At 34.5% G+C, this 21,881-nt stretch overlaps 2 protein-coding genes across 3 annotated transcripts; both read left to right on the top strand.

Annotated features, from left to right (window-relative positions):
- Positions 1–336: 336 nt before the first annotated feature.
- LOC128989443 (uncharacterized) lies at positions 337–7,949 on the top strand. The gene is made up of 5 exons (XM_054411335.1): positions 337–427; positions 949–1,056; positions 3,631–3,771; positions 5,160–5,342; positions 6,181–7,949. The coding sequence occupies exons 1-5, from the start codon at positions 337–339 to the stop codon at positions 6,345–6,347; spliced, it is 690 nt and encodes a 229-aa protein (XP_054267310.1). The 3' UTR covers positions 6,348–7,949.
- Positions 7,950–9,072: 1,123 nt separating this feature from the next.
- LOC128989889 (E3 ubiquitin-protein ligase MARCHF3-like) lies at positions 9,073–13,856 on the top strand. 2 transcript variants are annotated; one of them, XM_054412014.1, is made up of 3 exons: positions 9,073–9,386; positions 12,125–12,412; positions 13,734–13,856. In XM_054412014.1, exons 1-3 carry the CDS (start codon positions 9,203–9,205, stop codon positions 13,796–13,798), a joined length of 537 nt encoding a protein of 178 aa, XP_054267989.1. In that variant the 5' UTR covers positions 9,073–9,202; the 3' UTR covers positions 13,799–13,856. The 2 variants fall into 2 exon arrangements, with proteins under 2 accessions (XP_054267989.1, XP_054267988.1); XM_054412013.1 differs by having other exon boundaries at positions 13,613–13,856.
- The last annotated feature ends 8,025 nt before the right edge of the window (positions 13,857–21,881 follow it).

Here is a 21,881-nt window from a genome sequence, read left to right as displayed (position 1 = left end):
AGGAAAACCATATAGAAATTGTATTATTGTAATAACAGATAAACATTACAAATATGTTATGCCTAAATTTTACAGACAAAAAATAAGCTCAATAAGAAAAAAAAACAATACATTGCAATAACAATTTAAATTCCCTCCCTCGAGTTAATTTGGCCAAGTGCTGCAAGTAGGCCTACCCTAAATTACTGATAGACTTCTGTATTCCTTTGAAGTTGAGTTTGTTACCGTGTGTATAATCTAAGCTTCCCAAGATCCATTATCAACCTTAACATTGAAATCACCACAGCTATTATAAATAAAATGTACTTGTGACATGCTGGGGACTAAATCATAACAATGGTTTTTTTTCTAGATGATGAAGATTGTCCTGAATGTGATGAGATTCTGGAAGAACTGGAAATGATTGATGATGAGGCAGATCTGTATGGTGAGTTGATTTTGTTTTAAATTTGAATAAGTACTAGGGCAATCACGGCACTGGCTGAATACCACGTTAGAGTATTTGCCAACAAGTCGTCATTTCCACTTGTGAAAGATTTATTCCAAAGAAAGTACTCAAATTAATATAAAGGAAAATTTATCACTCATTATACTGATAGTTTACTGCTTGGTATTGGGTAAAAAAAACAATTAAGGTTAAAATTGTACAAACATATTATCTGCATCCTTTGATTCAACTAATTGATAAGGACTTATCCACTACAAAACTCCTATTAGAATACCTTGAAATTCACTTAAAATTAAAAAAAATTTCTTAGTAGACACTCCCTTTACACATGGGGTAGTAATGCACATCCCTCATCCTTACTGGTTATCACCCCTCCGCACCCTTTACTTGAACCTAGTTATCCCCACAGGTATGGAAAATATTGGTGTTTTAAGTTGGACATGACAATCTGTCATTGTATATTGTATACAATTTATTTATTGACAATGTTTTCCCTCCAGGTATTGACATGGTGAAAATCTCAGATCCAGAAGCATCTGCTAGATACAATATCATCCACACGCCTTCACTGATCTACTTCCGCAAGAGAGTTCCTCTAGCTTATGATGGTAATTTGTTTTAAACATTGAAACTATTGATTTTAAACACTTAATTAAATACTTTACTGAAGATGAGTATTTAAATTTGCTGCATTTATGATCATGAACTGTTGAAATGTAAACTGTTCAAATAATGACTATTATTTTTTCCCACCATAAATTCAGAATTAAAATGTTTTTTGTTCAAATGAATTGTTTAGCTTATATTATGTTTACGAGGGTGTAACTGTAAAAAAAGGACCATGTGGTCCTATTTTTCAATTCAATAAAATAGTATATTACGTTACTAGTCTAGAAAATAGGTGGTTACCGGACAAGTGTGGTTGTTCCTTTTTATTTCCTGTCCGTATGGGATAATCATGCAAGTACAGTAACATTTTGTGACGTACAGTAATTTTTGCCATTACTAATCCTAAACTAACCTAACAATAAAACAACTGTCAAAACCGTTAAAATGTTCCCACTGATGGGCCTAACAATCACTTTACTCATAACTTATCTGAGAGATTATGTTATGGTTTGAAATCACTCACTGCCATTAGAATATTAGAAATAAGTTTAATGTGTAAAGTTGTATGGGCTAAACATGATTTGTAAGTTTAATACCATTAATGTAAACAAGTGTGTTTAGGCCTATCAATGTCAATTAAATGTTTACTTTGTCTTTCCGTAATTAAATGTTTGTATTCGTTTATTTATTGTGTGCGTGTGACATCGATGTCTTCATTTTTGTAACCCTGACGATGCCGTATTTACGGCAAAACATGTAGGTTGTTAACCTCAATCAACATTTGGATTACTTGACGAGGTATTGTGCCATTATTATAGTCAAGTGTGTTGTTTAAGATTAAGTTTTTTTTATAGGAATTTTGACCCTATTATACAATCAATTCTGTGCAACAATATAATAACTTCTTATTTCATTTGTAAAGTTTGTTATGTTGATAATTATTTATGTTTATGAAATATCTGAGGTGTTGCCTCAGTTGCGCGTGTGACGTCACCCGCCGACCATTGTGGTTTTGCTCTCAATTCACACAGCTGCCATCTGTCAAATTCTTTGTTATTGTTGTTTGTTTTTCATTTATTTATTTTCACAGAACTTACAAAAAAACAAACGACAATAACAAAGAATTTGACAGGTGGCAGCTGTGTGAATTAAAAACAGCACCGGCCGGGTCGGCGGGTGACATCATACACGCCTTGTTATGTACCGTCATAGCCACCTCTAATACAAGGCTGCGGCGAGACACAAGTGGCAACACCGCAGTTTGCCATTCTGAAACAGCTGTTGCACTAATTTATAATGGAACGTATGAGCAATGTTTAATAGCCATCCTGGTGCGACGTTGCCACACATCAACACCGCGGCCTTTAATTACAGGTGGCAATGTTATGAGTAATGTTCATGTTTACTAGTTTGTTATTCCTGTGAATATGAATGATTCAAATGAATATGACTAAATCCATGCGTGGAATATCCATTCAACCAGTGTAGTGTGTGGATCTCATTCATTCATTCAATTCATACTAGCAGCAAATCCCGGCTTTGCCGGGTAAAAATATACAATGTATAGTTAGTGGTTATAAAATTAATCTTTTCTGTTTTCATAGATGTACACATACCTTGGTACTATTAAATCTAGAAATATGTTAAAAATATATTCTTTGTAGCACACATTTCCTTAAATTGCAACTAAAATATTAACACAAATTAAATTACCCGGCTGATCATAATGTAAACAAATATGTTCTTCATAAGGATAACATGGGAACTTTAAAAGCCACTGGGGCAGAGCCAAAGGGATTTTTTCAAAAATCTAAGGTCATTCTGCAAATCTACACGTATAGACGAACATTTTTTATATAATATGTGGGGTTAAATTTTAGAACAAAAAAGCCTTATTGTTTACGGTACCTACCAAGTTTCATGTAGTGTATCAGTAATTTTTATATAGATATAGATTGATTACCATTTATGTGAAATGGTGTAAATAATTTTTTTTTATAGAATCTACAAGCAATATTCTAGATTTAGTTATATCACTCCCTGTAACCACTATCTTATGTTAGTGGACAAAGAATTGCATAGAAAAAGGTTGCGTGACATAATTTGAGTTTTTATTACTTTAATGGTGGTGATTGATTAAGCCGTTTGTTAATATTTTTGTTGAATTATTTATTCATTCATGGTTCTGCTTTATGATAAGGGTTCTACAAAACGAACCATTTTTGCCAGATGAAACCAGGTTTTTCATAGTTTGTCCTTTTAGAAATTGTATCTAAAATTGTTTCCACAATTTCACAAGAGGGTCAAAAGCAACCAGATTTCGAATTTTTTGTTTTACATTTACAATTTTTATTATTTTGCTCCTAGGATTTATGCTTACAATGAAGGAACCTGTAATTATTCCAATTCATAGAAAACAATGCTGGAAAAGATGTCAGTAGTTTTGTCTAACGTTGAGATTGATCGATAATCTTCTTAATTGACATACATTTTAATACTTATACATTACCTAAAGTATTTTAGTTTTGTGATAGATTATTTCTTTGGTGTTAATCTCTATTATTTAATTTTAGGTGATTTACTGGACGAAGAAAAGCTTTTAGCCTGGTTGACATCACAGGAGATATTTGAACTAAAAAATGAAATTGAAGAAGTTAATAGAAAAATGCTTGATAAGCTGCTAGATGAGAATGAGTTCCTGGCAGTTTACTTCTGTAAGTTATTCAATATTATTGTTTTTTTTGTTTAATTTTATATTTTATATACAGCTATTTCAGTTTCAATATGTGTGTTTTTGCACCTTTAGAAATTAGTAAAAGCGTAGTGATTGTATATTATCTAGCTTAGTCAATTTCATATAGTTCAATAGTATGTGTAGTCTGGTCAAATCCAGGAATTTTGAATCTTGAATCCTAAAAAAGCCTAACCTCGAATCTTCGAATCTCGAGTCCCAAAAATAGTTACAAGTGGATGGGCTTATAGTAATTAAAAAGCAAGAATGGAATAGGAACAATTTTACATTTTTAACCAGTTAACCACCACGACGACAATAACCTCTATGGTTAGTTAATGTCACAGTACTGTACAGTAGAACCCCGGTTAACCGAAATAAAGGGGGAAGAGCCATTTCGAAAAAACCAATTTTTCGGTTAACCCGTCAAATGCTAAAATAACCAATATATAACCACGGTGTGTAGGAAAAATGAATTTAAAACAATGTCTATATAATACAGTGTTTTATTTCAGCTACAAAAATGTTCTAATGGGTCAGAACATAGTCAAAACTATAGAGAAAATGGCCTCTCTGTTTACATATTACTTATTGTACTTATATTTTAGCCCTGTATTAATTTATAGAACCGTTTCGGATAACCCGGGTTTCGGTTAACCCGGTTTTGGTTAACTGGGGTTCTACTGTATATTACAACCTCAATAACCTCTATGGTTAGTTAATGTCACAGTACTGTATATTACGACCTCAATAACCTCTATGGTTAGGCAATGTCACAGTATATGACTTATAATTCTATTAGTGTTGCTAGCCACACAAGGAAGCGTATGCTCATTTGAACTTTTCCACCACCATCACTTTGTTATCTTGTATAGTTACATAAAAAACTGCTGTTACATTGAATTAATTGGGTATTATCTAGCTTAGTCAATTTCAAATAGTTCAATAGTATGTGTAGATTTTTTTAGTGTGGCTAGCAGGAAGCGCATGCACATTTGAACTCTTCTGCCACCACCATCACTTTTGTTATCTTGTACAGTCAACTAAAAAAATTGCTGTTACATTTAATTATTTACGTCACTAATTCTATAAATAAGGTTGATGGAATTACAATCCCATTTATTTAATACACTCATTTTCTGCAAGATGGAACCATGTCACATCACTATCATGGTAGACTGATTAGGCTGATGTTTTCAAACACATAGCAGAATGCAGTTGGCCATTTACAGAGCAGTAATGGGATTGGTTACTGACCAACTGCAATGAGACCGAAAAGGCAGTCTACTATAATAGTGATGTGACATAGTTCTACTCTAAAGACCATAACAGTGCTATTTAATGTCAATAACACATTAAACTGTGGTCCAGATGAAGTTGACAATGATGAGAGTATGGATGTGTTGGAACGGTTGGAGAAGATCGACAGTGAGACAGACAACATGGATGTGACGATAGTCAAGATGGGCGACCCTCGCTATGCCCGCAAGTGGGGCGTCACCAAACTTCCCTCGGTCGTCTATTTCCGCAACCGATTCCCCAGCATCTACAGAGGTACTGTAACGCCTCTACCACAATCAATGGATATTTAGGTCACCTCAATTAAAATATATTTATTTAAAAAGACTCTTGTGAGTACAAAAGAAGTGCCTGGTACATTGGTTAGCTTGTAGGACTTCAGGCTAGGGGTCCGGGTTCCATAAATCCAATTATCAATGGCTTGTAGTGGTGTTGTAATACAATGGTTTGGAGCCCTCTTAATATTTTGGTCCATAAATCCAGAAGACCAAAATGGTAATTCCTTTAGGTAATTAAGGAGAACTTCAGAAATCTCCCTCCACACAAAGCCATTTGTTTTAAAATCAGTATAACAGGTTTAACTATATAAGTCAGTTACTCAAAAAGATTAGAAGTTGTCTGACTTAAGTATTCTCTTTGCATGTTAAACATTTTCAATTTTTAAGATTTTATAAAACAATTTTCAACATTTCCTTTATGCATACTCAGTTGTTCATTGAGTAAAGAGAAAACAACGAGGCCTACATTACAGTTTAGCACTTGCGCTTGCTGATGGTCACTTAATCCTCAATCTCAAAGATATGACCAATTTTTGGTATTTTCTTTTACTTACTTTCAGTTCTAACTCCTTAGACAATCGCTCTTATTTTATTACAACTTTGTCTCTGTACAGCAAAAAACAAAAAACAAAACTGTAAACCAATATGCAACATTTAGGAATTTTTGTAGACAAAACTATTAACCTTAAAAGCGTAAATATATTTTTTAGGTTTTGGATTGCAGTTCCACCGTGTCCCTTCCCAAATTGAGCCATAGACACTCTGAACTCTGAAATTACACTATTCATTTTCCAACAACGTTTACTATTTTTCAGGTGGGTTTGAGAACGAGCTGGATGTGCTAGAGTGGTTGCGCAAGAATCGCTACAGACAACCTGAGCTGAATCTCTTCATGTACGCTTTGATCGCCATTACTCTCGCCTTCGTCATGTACACCGTCTTCCTCATCTACGGCTTCCAACAGCCGCCAAAGGTCGCGTGAGCTCAACTCGGCTCCTCACGGAGCTAACTTCCAACTGTTTGAATCTCATCGCAGTCGTGTTGCGATTGTTATCGGAAACATAGTTTTTAAAATAAATTTTCCATTTTTGAAAGCAAAATTGACAAGTGAATTACTAAATTGACTTGGTGTTCTTAAAATTTGATGAAACTTTTTAACAAGTTAAACAGTGTTTTGGTTGGAGTTTTAACGACATTTTTCACACCGATCGGTGACACGTGTTAGCGTTGTTTACATTTCATTGCCGAGGGCCCGTGACATAGTCACAACCTGTTCCAGCCCTGGGACCAATTACGGAGAAGAGGCCTTGATCACGTTAGATGTAATTAGGTATATTTGCCGGTGAAACTACTTTCCTTATTTTTGTAAAATAAGGGAATCGTAAGTTTGAACGTGTAAACTCCCCGTTAATAGTTGTTGATTCCTATTGTTTTGTAAATAATACGATATTGTTTTTTAATATTAAGTTGTTTATTTGTCTTAAGCCATGCGTTGTTTAATGTATAGTTTGAAGTGGGATGTTATATACTGTTTGTGCCTTTAGTGGTGTAAATCTAGTCCTCATTCAAGAAACATTAGTTAAGTTCCAAGTTTTTGTTGGTTACCAAATTAATCAGCCATTTATCATGAATTAATCTTTATTTCTATTTAGTTAGAGGTTTTTATCCGTCTGTTTTATCAACCAGGTAAAAAGATTCTAATTGAGCACTTTACTAATTAATTTTATACATTAACATGTTGAACATGTCTTCTTTTCCATGCAATGGCCTTCATAAACCCCGTTCAAATTCAATGACAATTATTATATCTCACATTTCATTACCGGTAACTTATTAATTTACTCACACTACACACCAACCTCCAGGAAAGTTTATTGTGCTTGTATTCAATTGTAACAGTGATAAAAGCAAACAAAATCTCTTAGTAAAATTAGCTTTTTCCATTGTTAAATTAACACACCGTGATGCAACCACCCCAACCACAAACTAATTTAGCATTGACTGATATCATTGCACAAAGAAGCACAACTTTAAATTTGTTATAAAAGTTGTTTTGTTCCACTATCGTTTTTCATAACTAAGTTACTAAATTTAAAAAACAATCTTCTTATGCATTTAATTTTATTCAACAACTGTCTAGTTTTAAAATACACCTCCGTGGTTGAACCATTGGCTGTATGTACTCTTTTTGAATAGATTACAATCATCCAATTAAAAGATATAAACCCAAACCCACTTTACGACAAAAATAAAAGACTGAACAAAATGGCTATTAAATTACAATTAACAAAAATGAGCAACATTTTCAATGATTATTTATTATTTAAACAATTATTTTGTTATAAATATGCCCCCTGTTTCAAGATTGAATCCCCTAACTCAATTGTCAGTCTCATCTCAAGGTTTATCTACAGTCAATGGGTTAATTTTTCCAAAGCGTTTTATAAGTTTGTGGCCTTAAACTTTGCTACTCGTTGTAGTTTTTTTTTTTCACAATCTGTAAATATTAGTGTAATTCTGTGTACAAATGAACAGAACATTTGTAAATAAAATGTATAAATAAACGTCTGTTTATTTAATGGTTTGCTTGGTTTTAATATTAAAAGAACCTACCCGAATTGATTCATTGTGCCTGTGGCCTGTGCAGTGCAGGGTTGCCACCTTACGTTAGGGAAAAATAGGGACATTGCCTCCCTCCCCCCCGGATTAACATAGGATCATATTACGGGCATAGGGAACCAAAATCGGGACTGTCCCGGCAGAATCGGGACCGGTGGCAACCCTGGTGTGCAGTGGCACTTCTAGGACCTTGTCAAGAGGGTGGGGGGCTAACAGGGGTGCTCCACACAAAAAGGAGCGTCTCTCCCCCAGAAAATTTGCTATTTTGAAAGCTTAAGCCATTTGGCGACTTTTTAAAGCCATTTTAATGTCTAGAACTGTGTCCAAAAACCTCACGTTTTTAATACAAAATGTACATAGTTAAATTTATATTTTAGGGTCCAATGGGGTGGGGGGTGGGGCTTAAGCCCCTATAGCCCTCTTGGAACCGCCACTGTGCCTGTGTACTATCCTTGCAAAAACAGATGGTATTATTTTTACATTGTTTTTTTGATTTTATATAAGCGCTCCACTAGAAGCGTAGCTCAATATGTTACATTTCAACTTATTTTAAACCACCATTTTACTTGTAAATTTACAAGATAAAGGATCAAGATGCCAGGTGTTACCAATATGTGAAACCTATGAATTGTAAAAGTTTTGTTAATGTTCGTGTTTCTATCATAAGGTGAAAATATAGGTTTTTATTGTTTATCAAGAGTAGTAGGTAGATTATGAAATCTCACTTTGTGGTAAGAAATTATAGTGTTTGCAATATCTGTACAACATCCGTATAGTTTGACCAGGTAGCAAGAGGATTGTAGTTCTTATTGTAAAATATATTTTGATAATGGTTAAATTCTTTCCCCCCTCAAATTCTATAATTTTTCTGCTAAAGCCGCAGGGCACACTCAACCTAAAAACCAATTTTTAAAATTTCAAACACTGTTAATGACTAATTTCATATATATGTATGACCATTGATTAATCTTTATGTTTCTGTTTTAATATTGTTAAAATGAGTAAATAAATAGTGATGGAAATGTTGTACTGAAATTGACTATTCTTATTTTGACTTTGATAATAATTGACAATTTAATAAACACAGCTGCAGACTTAAAATAAACTTATAGTAGTAATATTTTTGGGGAACTTGGAATAAAGTTTGTTAACCATAGAAACAAAGTTGATATAAATAACCCAACATTTTTGGATCCAGTTAACAAGTAAATTTAAGTCATGGCTGATGCAAGTGTAACTGCTTTGCCCGAATATCCACAAGGGGTGGATAGGCTCTCTGATGTAAACCTGTCAGATACTCCAATAACTAATGCAGTTAGCAGTGAAAGTTCCGTCTCTTGTAGAATATGCTTCAAGTTCAACGCAGGAACTGATTTAATATCTTCTCCATGTCACTGTAAAGGTATTTTATTGATGTAAATTACAAATAAAGTCCCTTAGTTGCCATTAGCTGTATAGGCTACTAATTAACAGCTGTGTCTAAGGAATATGTCGGTCTTAGTCACTAACAAGACTAAAAGATCGCGTCACTCATCCTACACTCATCTCCATTCATACTTTGCTTAAAATACCTATTTCATTGAAAAGTATTAAAGTGCCATGTAGTTACATCGCACACCGCTGCAGGCGAGGAGCACAGGAGCCGTATGCTACCAGCAGACGCTGCAGCGGCGTGCGCCGTAACTACACGGCACTCCTAGCTGTGGGTGCCGGAACATATGCTAACTACAGCACTGCCGCCAGTCTATATTTATTCTATTTGTCTATGAGGAAAAAAAATGAGGAAAATAATTGTGAACTGTTTTATACAGGGTGAGTTTTTAATGAGTCCCCCCCCCCCTACTTTTTTATACATTTCTTAAGATATCAACTCGGAATCACATCAGATCATTGTAGAGTAGCAAGTACTTCATTTTGACTGGGTTTAAATTTTTGGCCGCCATCTTGGATTCGCCATATTTGATACAAAGTTATTTTTTCAAACGTAAAGGTAGGGTTGTGACCCACCGTCTCATACAAGACTTTTACGCTGAATACGAAAAACGATGCTGCAATCCGTTTAAAAAAATGTTGATCCATTCTAAAGTAATGAGAACTTTATATAACTTTATTTTTAGTCCATTTTAACATTGTGCATTTACAAACTAAGGCCATAATCTCAAAATAGTGCTAGATAAAGATAAGTGGACACCACCATTCATTGTTGACCTATTTTCACTCGGTTATGACGGATGTATTTTTTCAGCCGCCATCTTGGATCCGCCATTTTGAAATGTGATAAACTATTTTATCCATTTTTGTTATCAAGCTTTCTTGATAAAATATTACAATTATTTTTATTTAAAATGTCAATATTTCAAAAATCAAATATGACAATGAAAAACGGATTGCGGCATTGAATTCAGCATAAAAAAGTAGTTCAAAATGATGGGTCACAACACCACCTTCATATTTAAAATAATTTATCACATTTCAAAATGGCGGATCCAAGATGGCGGCAGAAAAAAATACATCCGTCATAACCGAGTGAAAATAGGTCAACAATGAATGGTGGTGTCCACTTATCTTTATCTAGCACTATTTTGAGATTATGGCCTTAGTTTGTAAATGCACAATGTTATAATGGACTAAAATAAAGTTATAAAAAGTTTTCATAACTTTAGAATGGATCAACATTTTTTAAAGCGGATTGCAGCATCGTATTCAGCGTAAAAGTCTTGTTTGAAACGGTGGGTCACGACCCTACCTTTACATTTGAAAAAATAACATTGTATCCAAGATGGCGGCTAAACATTTAAACCCATTCAAAATTAAGTACTTGCTACTCTACAATGATCTTACGTGGTTCGGAGTTGATATCTTAAGAAATGTATGAAAAAGTAGGGGGTGGGGAACTCATTTAAAACTCACCCTGTATAAAACAGTTCACAATTATTTTCCTCATAATTTTTTTACTTTTGAACAGCCGCCATTTTGAAATGACTTGATGAAACTTTACCATTTTCAACCCAGGCCGAGATAATGTATTCAAGCACTTGCGCGCCAAATTTAATGAAAATCGGTTCAGGCATTCGGTCGTTATAGCCAATTCATGGGGACCCAACATCCTCTTACGGCCGCCATTTTGATGACGTCATTACGGACGACCGAGGTCCTTAAAAATTGGGGTCTGGGCGGTTTTAGGTTCAGAAACTTGTATACTGTAACCACCTAAAATTGCAGCCTCTCCGCCAGAACTGAAATATTCTGCCACTATATGCAGCTATACGCACTAATGCAAACTCCAAGGATTTAATCATTCATATTTTTATGAACCTAAAAATAAAAATAGGTAATTCTAAAATAAGTTTTTAGGTGGACACAAAAATAGCATTAAGTAGTAAAACTAATATCAGATTTGTAATGACATTTTCAAACCCTACTTGTGTACTGTCCGATATCAACAACTTCCACTGCTGAGCTGACTACCATTAATTGGTTCGATCAGTGGTTTACTACTACTGTAATACTACTTTATGTTTAATATATCAGCCTTTGAGTCTTAAAGGGTTAAGTATCGTACCCCCTATCATTTACAACTAGTATTAGAATTGGGTATACAGTTACTTTTCACCACCCGTATGGCATTTTGATTTATATCAGTCAACACTATACTATAGAAGAATTTTCCAACATTTATAAAGGGATATTTTACTATTGAGTTGAGTAAACTGTTGTTATACAGATATGCAGATGTTGATCAACTTTGCTTGACAAGGTCTTTAGAAACAAATATGAACACTTTTTCATTTACATTTTTCACTTTTCTTACCTAAAACAGAAGATTGTTGCTCAGTCATTCTGCATTAGTACATTTTCAATTACAAAGAATTATTTTATCAAATAAGATTCTATGAAAACTGTTTTAAAACTCACTTACAGGCAAAAACAAAAAGTAAAAAAACATTGGTTAAGATATTATTCAATTCCTCATGAAATTTACAGTGAGGTTGGTGTGTCACCTTATAGGCACTAAAATATCATGCATCTTCATCTTAGTTGTATATTATACAATAAAATAAATGTTTTGTAACACGCCCTGTTGGTAAGCTATTTTTTACTGATCAACAACAATGATTTACTATGTTTCTATTCGAGCAGGTACGTTGGGCTGGGTACATGTTACATGTTTAGAAGAGTGGTTGACAGGGTCAGTCCGAGATTCTTGTGAACTTTGTTCCTTCCCCTTCACTGTTGTAAGGATACCCAAATACGGATATTTTGAATCCCTCAGAATATTCCTTACTACTCGGATCAGTATACTGCGACTCCTACGAGACTTGTTCTTCCTGGCAGTGTCACTGATTAACACCTGCATTCTCATGTATATGTGGCTTGCTTATATACTCAACGATTTAGTTGTTATAATGGAAGGAAATACTGATGATCGTGAGTATATATATCTCCTACCACTCATTTGTTATTTAATCACCTTCACTAAGACTGTATGTGTTTTGAGATGAATGGGACTGCAGGGTGAGTGTAGAATGGAAGGAGATGATCTATGTAGCTTCATTGCAGGCTAAGATCAGCTGTTTCTTAAGCCAGAGTTCAATTTCTGTATTTTAAGACTTGGTAAAGGATAGCTCTATGGATTCACCTGTCGACATTCTAACTTTTAGGTAGGTACAACCATATACAAATAGAATAAATAGACTGTCAAAGGAAGGTTCCGTGATGTGCCGCTCGGTGTTCGATTCGCTGCCGTCGTTGGTTCCTTGCCGTATGCTACCAGCAGACGCTGCAGCGGTGTGCGCCGTAACTACACGGCAATCCTAGCGGTGGACGCCAGATTTTGTGCGAACCGCAGCATAGCTGACCGTCTATATTCATTCTATTTGTCTATGGTATAACCAACAACCATCTACCTACCATATTGCTACCATCTTATAGTCTCATTTATATTGCAAACCGGATGGTGCTATTAGTTTTGGTAATTTAATTAATTATTTCAACTATGAGAAGTATTTTTCATGCTAGTTCATTTATAAAAATTGTAATCAAAACAAAAGGGAGTAGGGGAATGTTTTGGGTACATACTTATCAAAACAATTATTTTGAAGCATGCAAATTTTGATTAATAAACAACAGACTATCAAATTTTGATAAAAAAGATTGACTTGCAATCAATAATGTATTTGTTATCTGTCCAAAACCAATTCAACGATTATGCAATTCTGATTCCTCTGTTGTTCAATACTCTATCGATCTCTTATACAATAGTGCCATAATACTAACCAGCCATGTTTTTGAGTAAGACAACTGACTGAGGGCACTGGTATAAATATTAGAGCACTCGGTTCAAATCTTGCTCTTCAGACTATTATTGCTTTTGTGTTCAAATCAATGCTTTTTAGATACACGGGGTATCAGGGGTAGGGTGGTATCAGGATCATGTACATATGGCTCAGAGTCCATACCTAAGCTGAAAGTTCAACATTATTGATAATAAACAAAACTAGCTCTCTTACAAAGGAAGAACTGTCACCGTATCGGTGAATTTCCTCAATTTTCAAAAGACATACGTAATTTAATGAATAGGTAAAGACTAAAATGTTAACCAATTAACACATTATGATTTTTTACCAGGGCAAATACCAGAAGGAAGTCTTAAATACTTGACCACTCCATTACGCATGTTTGCCTTCTCTTTTACGTTCACCTTATGCTTGGGATTTGTATGTTTAAACACATTTGATGACTTCCGCAGGATATTCTACTTCTACTTCCTGCCATGGTATCATTGGAGGAGATCATCTGTTGAAGTTAAATTAATTGTTGATCTCCACAAAAAAAACTTATAATTTCATGTTTATTAAAAATTAACATTTAATGTGTGTTTCAATGTTACCTAATAATAATGAAATTGACGCAGAATTCCATAAGGGCCAAGATTTTTGGTAGATCAAAATAAGTACTATAGTAATGTTTAGATCTCAATAAATAAGCATTCATCTCTTTATCGTCACATAATGTAAATAAAAAATATAGTAGCTATTAAGCAGGTGAAGGTTTTTAAAAACCAAAAAACAGCCCCGGAACATCAAGGTTATGTCATTAAAGTCTTAAACATTTTGTTGTTAACGTGACTTATCTAATTCCAAATAATTAATCTAATCTATAGGCCCTATATCTAAGGATTGGTTTTTCCTTTCCTAGTCGGTTCGGCTCCCGACCGATTTTCAAAATTTTGGTCTTATATTAAACTAAAGGTATGCATATGCACAGATTTGCCATCAAGCATTGGCATTCATATTCATTTATCTGACGTATATTTTGAACAACTAACTCCCAACATTTCTTATGGGAGTTAAATTTGGTTTTTCTTTTCCAAGTTCGTTTGGCTCTTCTACCCGACCGGTTTTCATAATTTTGCTCTTAAATTAAAGGTATGCACGCACAGATTTGCCACAAAGCATCATCATTTGTTTATCTACTAACTACTTAACTAAAAAACATAAATTTATTTTTTTTAGAATTCCCACCTCAATTAATAATGTATTTTACCAGTTTTGATTACATTATCCTATTATGTATGTTTTGGTCTAAGAACCTTCAGTGAAATAGGATGCATTGCACGACGTCCAAGTGCCACGACGTCCAATAATATTTATTCAGTGCCACGACGTCCAAAACATAATTTTTTAGTTGTTGCACGACGTCCAAGTGCCACGACGTCCAAAAGTACAGTAACTGCCAAAAATATAGTCTTTCTACAAGCTTTGGACGTCGTGGCACTTGGACGTCGTGAAACAGCGCACTATAGAATTGTAAAAAAGTAACATTTGCACGACATCCAAAGTCTCTGCCAGTTGCACGACGTCCAAGTGCCACGACGTCCAATAAATATTTGACTGTTGCACGACGTCCAATATAGCTCAGCGCTGTTGCACGACGTCCAAGCTCCTTCATGATGACCGGTTACGATTACCGGCTACTTGCCGAACAGTGTTCTCTCGTGTAAAGTGCTTATGGAACGTTTATTAGTTATATATACATGGGTATATGTTCTTGTTCAGAAATATATATATACTATGAATATTTGAACCATTAATTGAAACATCATAAAGTAAAAAAAAAAAACATAAAAAGAAAAAATAAACAAGGCAACAGTTGGAAAACTATAAGGTTTACATGGTTTGAAAAATGATGACATTTTGTTAACAACCGATAAACTTCATTATGTTTGGAGTAAGCTTTTAAATACTTATTTTTTCAAGACTAGATGAATGTACATTGATCAACACATGATCTTTGAAAACTATTTATTATACCCTCATTTTAATTTTTACTAGTATAAAGAATAGAATGCCTTTTTCAAACTGTTTTTTAGGCTTCAATTAAATATTCTTATGTCGCAAATATGTTTATTAATAGTATTCACTTAACATTGACTTAATTTTATTTCAATATATTTTGTGTTTGTGTTTTGCTACAACACTTATTAAATTGCAACCAATGAGAATATCATATAAATAAGTTGTACACAGGGTTCTTTTGTTTCCCTAACTCTAAAATACAACGCACATGAATTGAAAATGTTATAGGTTTAATAGTACTGTAGCGAATCGAATATCAATAAAGTTAACGTATAACAATAAATTTACATATTCCTAGATTATAATTGAATGTGCTTACGAAGGAACACCACAACCTCAAAATTCAACATTACAGTATATTTACTCAAGATGTATTGTTTTCATATCGCACAGTTCATGTTGCCGACTAGCGTGGGAGCGGAAGTCCTGATAAAGGCTGGTTCTCGGAAAAGTAAGGCCGGGGCCACACGTGGCGGATCGTCCGCGCGGCTTATGATCGTACGATCATAAGCCGCGCGACGATGTCCCGGCCACACGGGGCGGATGAACCGCTTCCGGTTGAGGTTTCCCAGCTCACGTAATGAGGTTCTATGGTTGAATTCACTCGTTCTCGTTGAAGTTATGGAAAAAACACGTAGTTAGTTTGTGCATTAGAAGCGTGTGGTGAGCTAGAGCCTAAGGCAAACCGAAAATTGGGTCCACCATTTCATAACCGATAAACCATTTGTGTTCCGAACCTTTTACGAGCACGTGCGAAACCTAATTCGGAGTCTTTTATTGTTACTATCGCATGTAGATAGCATCGTTTGACGAGCTACTTCAATTGCTTTGACCGCATATTAACTAAGGAAGATTTCCTCATGAGAAATGTACAAAATGAGAAATCCCACATTGTTTAAAACAAGTTCTATTGATTTGTCTGTATCGAACATTTGTCACCTATAAACCGAAACGCACAAGCACAAACTAAAAAAAAAAAAAACAACTACAAATGCTTGAAAATGAGCTCCAACCGCGCGGACAATCCGCATCGTGTGGCCACTCTCATAAGACTACGTGTGTCATCCCCTCCAACGCGGCTTATGATCGCGCGGACAATCCGCGACATGGCGCGGACAATCCGCCCAGGCGGCTTAGGATCGTCCCGTGTGGCCACTCTCATTTGATTCAATGTGTTGTCGCGCGGATGATCCGCGTCGTGTGGCCCCGGCCTAATAAACTTGTAGTTTGAATGCAGCGAACACAGAATAAAAATTTTTATTCTGTGTTCGCTGTTTGAATGAAACATTTTTTTATTTTGTACAGGATTCATGGGATCCTCAGCATCAAGTACAAACTGCAAAATAAGTGTCGAAGGTCTGATTAGATCTTCAGCGACTGATCCGTGTTTTACTTTCCTTTAATTTATTCTTTTTCCTGTTGTGCTTCATGTAACACATACATAGACTAGAGGGCCGCTCATGCCCTTGACAAATAAATTAACATTTTCGCACAAATACAAATCAATATCGTCATTAGATAAGAATTAAAAAATAAAATTTATAAACAACACCTACCACGGCATATTCTTGAACAAGTGTGCCTACAAACCTACGATAAGCATGTTTGTTATTATTATACTTAACCTACAAATGCTATGACTTAGGGCATACCTGCTTTCCTAGATAAAACATGCGAACTAATTGCGAGTGCAACGTGAACTTAGAAAAAGACTAGTAAGAATTTACAACTGTGAATTTCTCAGAATTGATTGACAGTTCAGACGAACCTATGGCCACAGACTACGGAAACCTACAGTATTATTGTATTAGTATACTGTATTTGTATTATTGTGTTACTAGCAGAGTACCCGTCCTTCGTACGGGGTTGGCATATAAGTATAAATGCTTATTGTAGTTATGGGAGAGGACACAATAAAAAAAAACTGGTCTTTTAATTTATACGGTATCCTATTGTGTAGCAAACATCTACCATAGTCCTGATGTTCTTCCACTGCACCTAAACTATGGAAAAAAGTAAAGTTCTCATTGTGTACCACAACTTTTTGCTAGTTGGTTCAAATTAGCTGTGGTCATTAATGCAAACAAACAACATAATAGTGCTGCACCCTGTTTGGCAAGCCTTATAACTTTTTAATGCTGTTTAATATCAAAGAACCATAACCAACTTGTACAGTTGAAACGGCTGACAAAATTCTTTAATTTCTTTAAATATGAATACTCATAAGGTTAACATGAGAAAGTCCAGAGCCAGAGCCACCGGGGCGGAGACTGAAAGAATATTTGAGGTAAGAATATGTTAATCGGGGATGTCATCTATCATCATACCAAATTTCAACCTTGTCGGTTTAGTATTTTTCGCGTTTGCTTGTCACAAACATCCATCCATCCATCCATCCATACATCCATACATCCATGGTTTGCACTGTAAACAAAAAGCTATCACAATAATTCTAAACCGACAAATAGGAAAAATAGGAAAATATAATTAAATATGGAAAATAGGGTAATTTTCTAACATATTTTAGTGAAGTTATATAAGCAGGCAAATGGAAATTCAGTCTACAGATTTGCTGTGGCTGGGGGATTAGCCTATATTACGGTTTACACAAAAATAAATCAAAACATAAACCTCATAACACTCAGGAAAAGGGCCTAGGTTGATAGGGCAATGATTATAGAATCTTAATTATATCCTGTATCCATGATGAATGATTTCTTTTAAAACGAATTATTCCCAGTAAAATATTATTACAGAATTTCACAAAAATAGAACAGACTATTCTAATAATAAGTATAATCTATATATATAAAAGCCAAAGCCCTCACTGACTGACTGACTGACTAACTCACTCACTCACTAATTATCCCACTTCCCATTTACCTAGGAGGCTGAAATTTGGTACACTGATTCTTTAGACATTAAATAGGAAAACTAAGCTGTTTTTATTCTGATCGGACTCTCGGGCACCGCCCCAGTGGCTCTGGAGTTTCCCATGTTAACTGTAATTAATTCAAAATGCAAATTGAAGACAAATGATTAAAGATATTTAATGCTGTAACAAACTAACATTCACTACACATCAGAACAATAAAACTCACTAGTAAATATTATTTTCTCCATGACAACCAGAATCAATAAAAATCATCTAAAGATAAACAAGTAAAAATGTCCACAATATCAAACAGCTGATAACTAATTTATATCACAAGCACATTAACCTTAAGAGTACTCATATTCAAATGGAATTAATGAATCTTAACAGCTGTTTCAATTAAACAAGTTGGTTCTGTTCTATGATGTGCAATAGCATTAAAGTTACAAGGATTACCAACAGGGTGCAGCACAATTTTTTTTTTTAATGACATCAGCTAATTTGCAACCAAAAGGTGAGTGAGCGTAGCGAACGAACTTCAACCTGGAGGCAAGTTAGCGTAGCGAACGAGCTAACCTGAAGGCAAGTGAGCGCAGCGAACGAGCTCCAACCTAAAGGTGAGTGAGCGTAGCGAACGTACTTCAACCAGGACGTGATTGAGCCATGCGAACGAGCTCACTTGTGAAGTTAAACGGGGCAAAGCCCGCGGGTACAGCTAGTAGATCATAAAACATAAACAAATGAAGTAACTGAAAGAATCATATACTAATGAAATTACATTAACATATGGTTTGACAGGTACATTTAAGTAATGTAAAATAATGATTACATTCGGGCTAGTAACATCATTATTTTAAATTTATAATCCTTACGGTACCCTCTCTGTTCTAATATTCGTGCATTATTTAATATGTTTGAACCAGCTGTGTGGAATTGTGAAATCAAAATTCATTTGACAGTTAGTTCTGGTTGTTTACATTTTTAAATTATATAGGTTTGCTCTTGTTACCATGGATACCATCAATCAATATTTTAAAATCTCTCGCCTCAATTTTTTTAAAGCCCACGGGGCAGAGCCCTAGGACAATAACGAAGAGGGAATAGTTGTATAATATGTATCCTCGCAGCTGTAGCTTCATTTGCGTGCAAAAATTTGAGCCCAGTCGGTTCAGTACTGGATAAACCTTTTTGAATTCGTCATATTATAAGTATATGGAAATTCATATATCTGTGTATCAATATCTACTTATCTCATTTCTGTTCAATGGAAGTTATACAATTTCAATGATACCGGTACTTAAATGGGAAGTCTTACAGCTGTTATAACACTGTGCATACATTTTATCTTACGAGTAAATTTGCTACCAATTGATATAGTATGACAATTCTATTCTACTGCAGTACTTAGAATTTTACCACTACTCACATTAAACCTACCATATTTACTTTTGGGCTAGTGATTAATTTATTGTATTAATCATACAATATAGTGAATAGTGTAGTCATTTATTTATTTCGTTTCTATGACATAGCTCTATTTTGTAGAAATCAATTATGCAATCATAACAACAGAAATACTGCATCATTACATTTTACGGTGACATAGTATTTATTTTACATATAAAAATTTAAGCTAATGCAATAATTAGTTCAATTAGAATCATTGAATATTGAATAATTTAAACATTAATCGAAGACGAAGCGGTTGACAACTTTCAAACAGTTGACTAGGCCTAGTTGCCTTCAATAATTGCAATGCGAACTGTATGCACTGAGGTCGGCAAACAGTGTACAAAGTGTGCAGGCACTTTGGACGTCGTGGCACTTGGACGTCGTGCAACAGTCAAATATTGATTGGACGTCGTGGCACTTGGCACTTGGACGTCGTGCAACTGGCAGAGGCTTTGGACGTGGTGCAAATGATACTTCTTTACAATTCTACAGTGCGCTGTTTCACGACGTCCAAGTGCCACGACGTCCAAAGCTTGTAGAAAGACTATATTTTTGGCAGTTACTGTACTTTTGGACGTCGTGGCACTTGGACGTCGTGCAACAACTCAAAAATTATGTTTTGGACGTCGTGGCACTGGAAAAATATTATTGGACGTCGTGGCACTTGGACGTCGTGCAACACTCCCGTGAAGTACCAGCTTCATATGAGCTATTGATTATTAAGATTCAGACACAGGGGCAAGACAGTCCCACACGAGCTTTGAAATAAATTTATATGAGTTAAGTGCTATTAAGGTAGCTTGACTATCAGTGTAGATATTCATTTTGTTTTATCTCTAATCTCTTTACTAAGATTTTCTTGAGCACAAATCAAGATAGCGGTGATCATTATTTATTATTCATTCAAAGTATTCAAATTTATTATTCATAATTTAAGTTTGTTAAGTTTGCCTATTTTTAAAAAATTATTTTAAACCTGTTAAATGTTCAATAAGGGCAGCCTATATTTTGGAATTTTCATGTCAAATTTTAATAATTATAAGTATTGCATCTTATATCTTTTACAATAATAATGACGATGTCAATTACAATAATGTATTGTTTAAAGACTGAATAAATGACTATTCTGACTATTCTATTCTGACTATTCTATTCTGATCTCCGCTTGAAAAACTGTCAAGTGAACTCCCATGGAAAGGCTGACGCCATTACCTTCTCTTTTGCAAAGCACAGATGCACCGGTATGCCCCCTTGTTTATATTAAATTCTTTTTTTAAATTACAGTCATCTTGTCTCCAGAATGGTTATTGTAAAATAATTAACTAACTAAATTAATAGAGTTAATACTTTTTCAATATTTGAGCTTAAAAGCTTTTTGTTTCAATACCTCAAGCTGTTTCAATTTGGCGACCATTTACAGTCTTTAATGCCAAATTTCATGAAAACCGTAAAAATTAACAAATTTGTTTTTAAGATCATAAATAGGAGAGTTTAAATCCAAATCAAATGAGACCTTATTTGATAAAATCTGATGACAAACAACCGAGTTCTCAGTTTTTTTCTACATTCGATTACGCAACTTTATAGGACTGCCATACTGATGCTCTGTAAAATAACAAATAATAAACAGTAGTTCTATAAATTGTGTAACCGAATGTAGAAAAAAAACTGAGAACTCAGTTGTTTATCGTACAATTTTAACAGATAAGGATATGATTTGGATTTAAATTCCTCTGTCTTTTTGATCTTAAAAACCTTTTTTTTATGTTTATACCGTTTTCATGAAATTTTCCATTTTAGATTTTAAATGACTGCCATATTGAAATGGCTTGAGATATTGAAACAAAACTTTGTAAGCCTAAGCTCTTTTTACTTTCTAAGCTACACATTTACCAATTTTGAAATTACTATCTTAAAAAATGCCCAAAATATAAAATAATTCTTAAAAATATCAAACAGACCGACAAACAGAAATCCAAGCATTTTAGACCCGTAACTTATTGCATTTTAAGTTTGTCTCAGCCCAAGGAACAAGTCCACAAAATACAGGGTGAATAAAAAGTCAAGACCCCCCCATTTAATATTTTTCCAAGTAAATATACAGAGATATCCTTGTGGGGGTCGTGCAATCTTAGCAGGAAGTTTCATTTTATAATTTTGAAATTTTTGAGTGTCCCCCCAAAAGGGGGGATTTGGGGGGTAACTCAAATAT

The sequence above is a fragment of the Macrosteles quadrilineatus genome, unplaced genomic scaffold, assembly GCF_028750875.1.
Source record: "Macrosteles quadrilineatus isolate MER2022 unplaced genomic scaffold, UCM_ALF_1.0 Scaffold_3__2_contigs__length_128488019, whole genome shotgun sequence".
Classification (NCBI taxonomy): Eukaryota; Metazoa; Arthropoda; class Insecta; order Hemiptera; family Cicadellidae; genus Macrosteles; species Macrosteles quadrilineatus.
This window is presented reverse-complemented; position numbering and strand designations above follow the sequence as displayed.

What these genes read in the sequence shown, in the direction of transcription:
- LOC128989443 (XM_054411335.1), top strand. Translation starts at nt 337, where the DNA reads ATGGTTTTTTTTCTAGATGATGAAGATTGTCCTGAATGTGATGAGATT. An exon ending in TGATGAGGCAGATCTGTATG is followed by an intron (nt 428 to 948) that starts GTGAGTTGATTT and finishes TTTTCCCTCCAG; the next exon opens with GTATTGACATGGTGAAAATC. An exon ending in GTTCCTGGCAGTTTACTTCT is followed by an intron (nt 3,772 to 5,159) that starts GTAAGTTATTCA and finishes ACTGTGGTCCAG; the next exon opens with ATGAAGTTGACAATGATGAG.
- LOC128989889 (XM_054412013.1), top strand. Translation starts at nt 9,203, where the DNA reads ATGGCTGATGCAAGTGTAACTGCTTTGCCCGAATATCCACAAGGGGTG. An exon ending in TTCTCCATGTCACTGTAAAG is followed by an intron (nt 9,387 to 12,124) that starts GTATTTTATTGA and finishes CTATTCGAGCAG; the next exon opens with GTACGTTGGGCTGGGTACAT. An exon ending in GGAAGGAAATACTGATGATC is followed by an intron (nt 12,413 to 13,612) that starts GTGAGTATATAT and finishes ATTTTTTACCAG; the next exon opens with GGCAAATACCAGAAGGAAGT.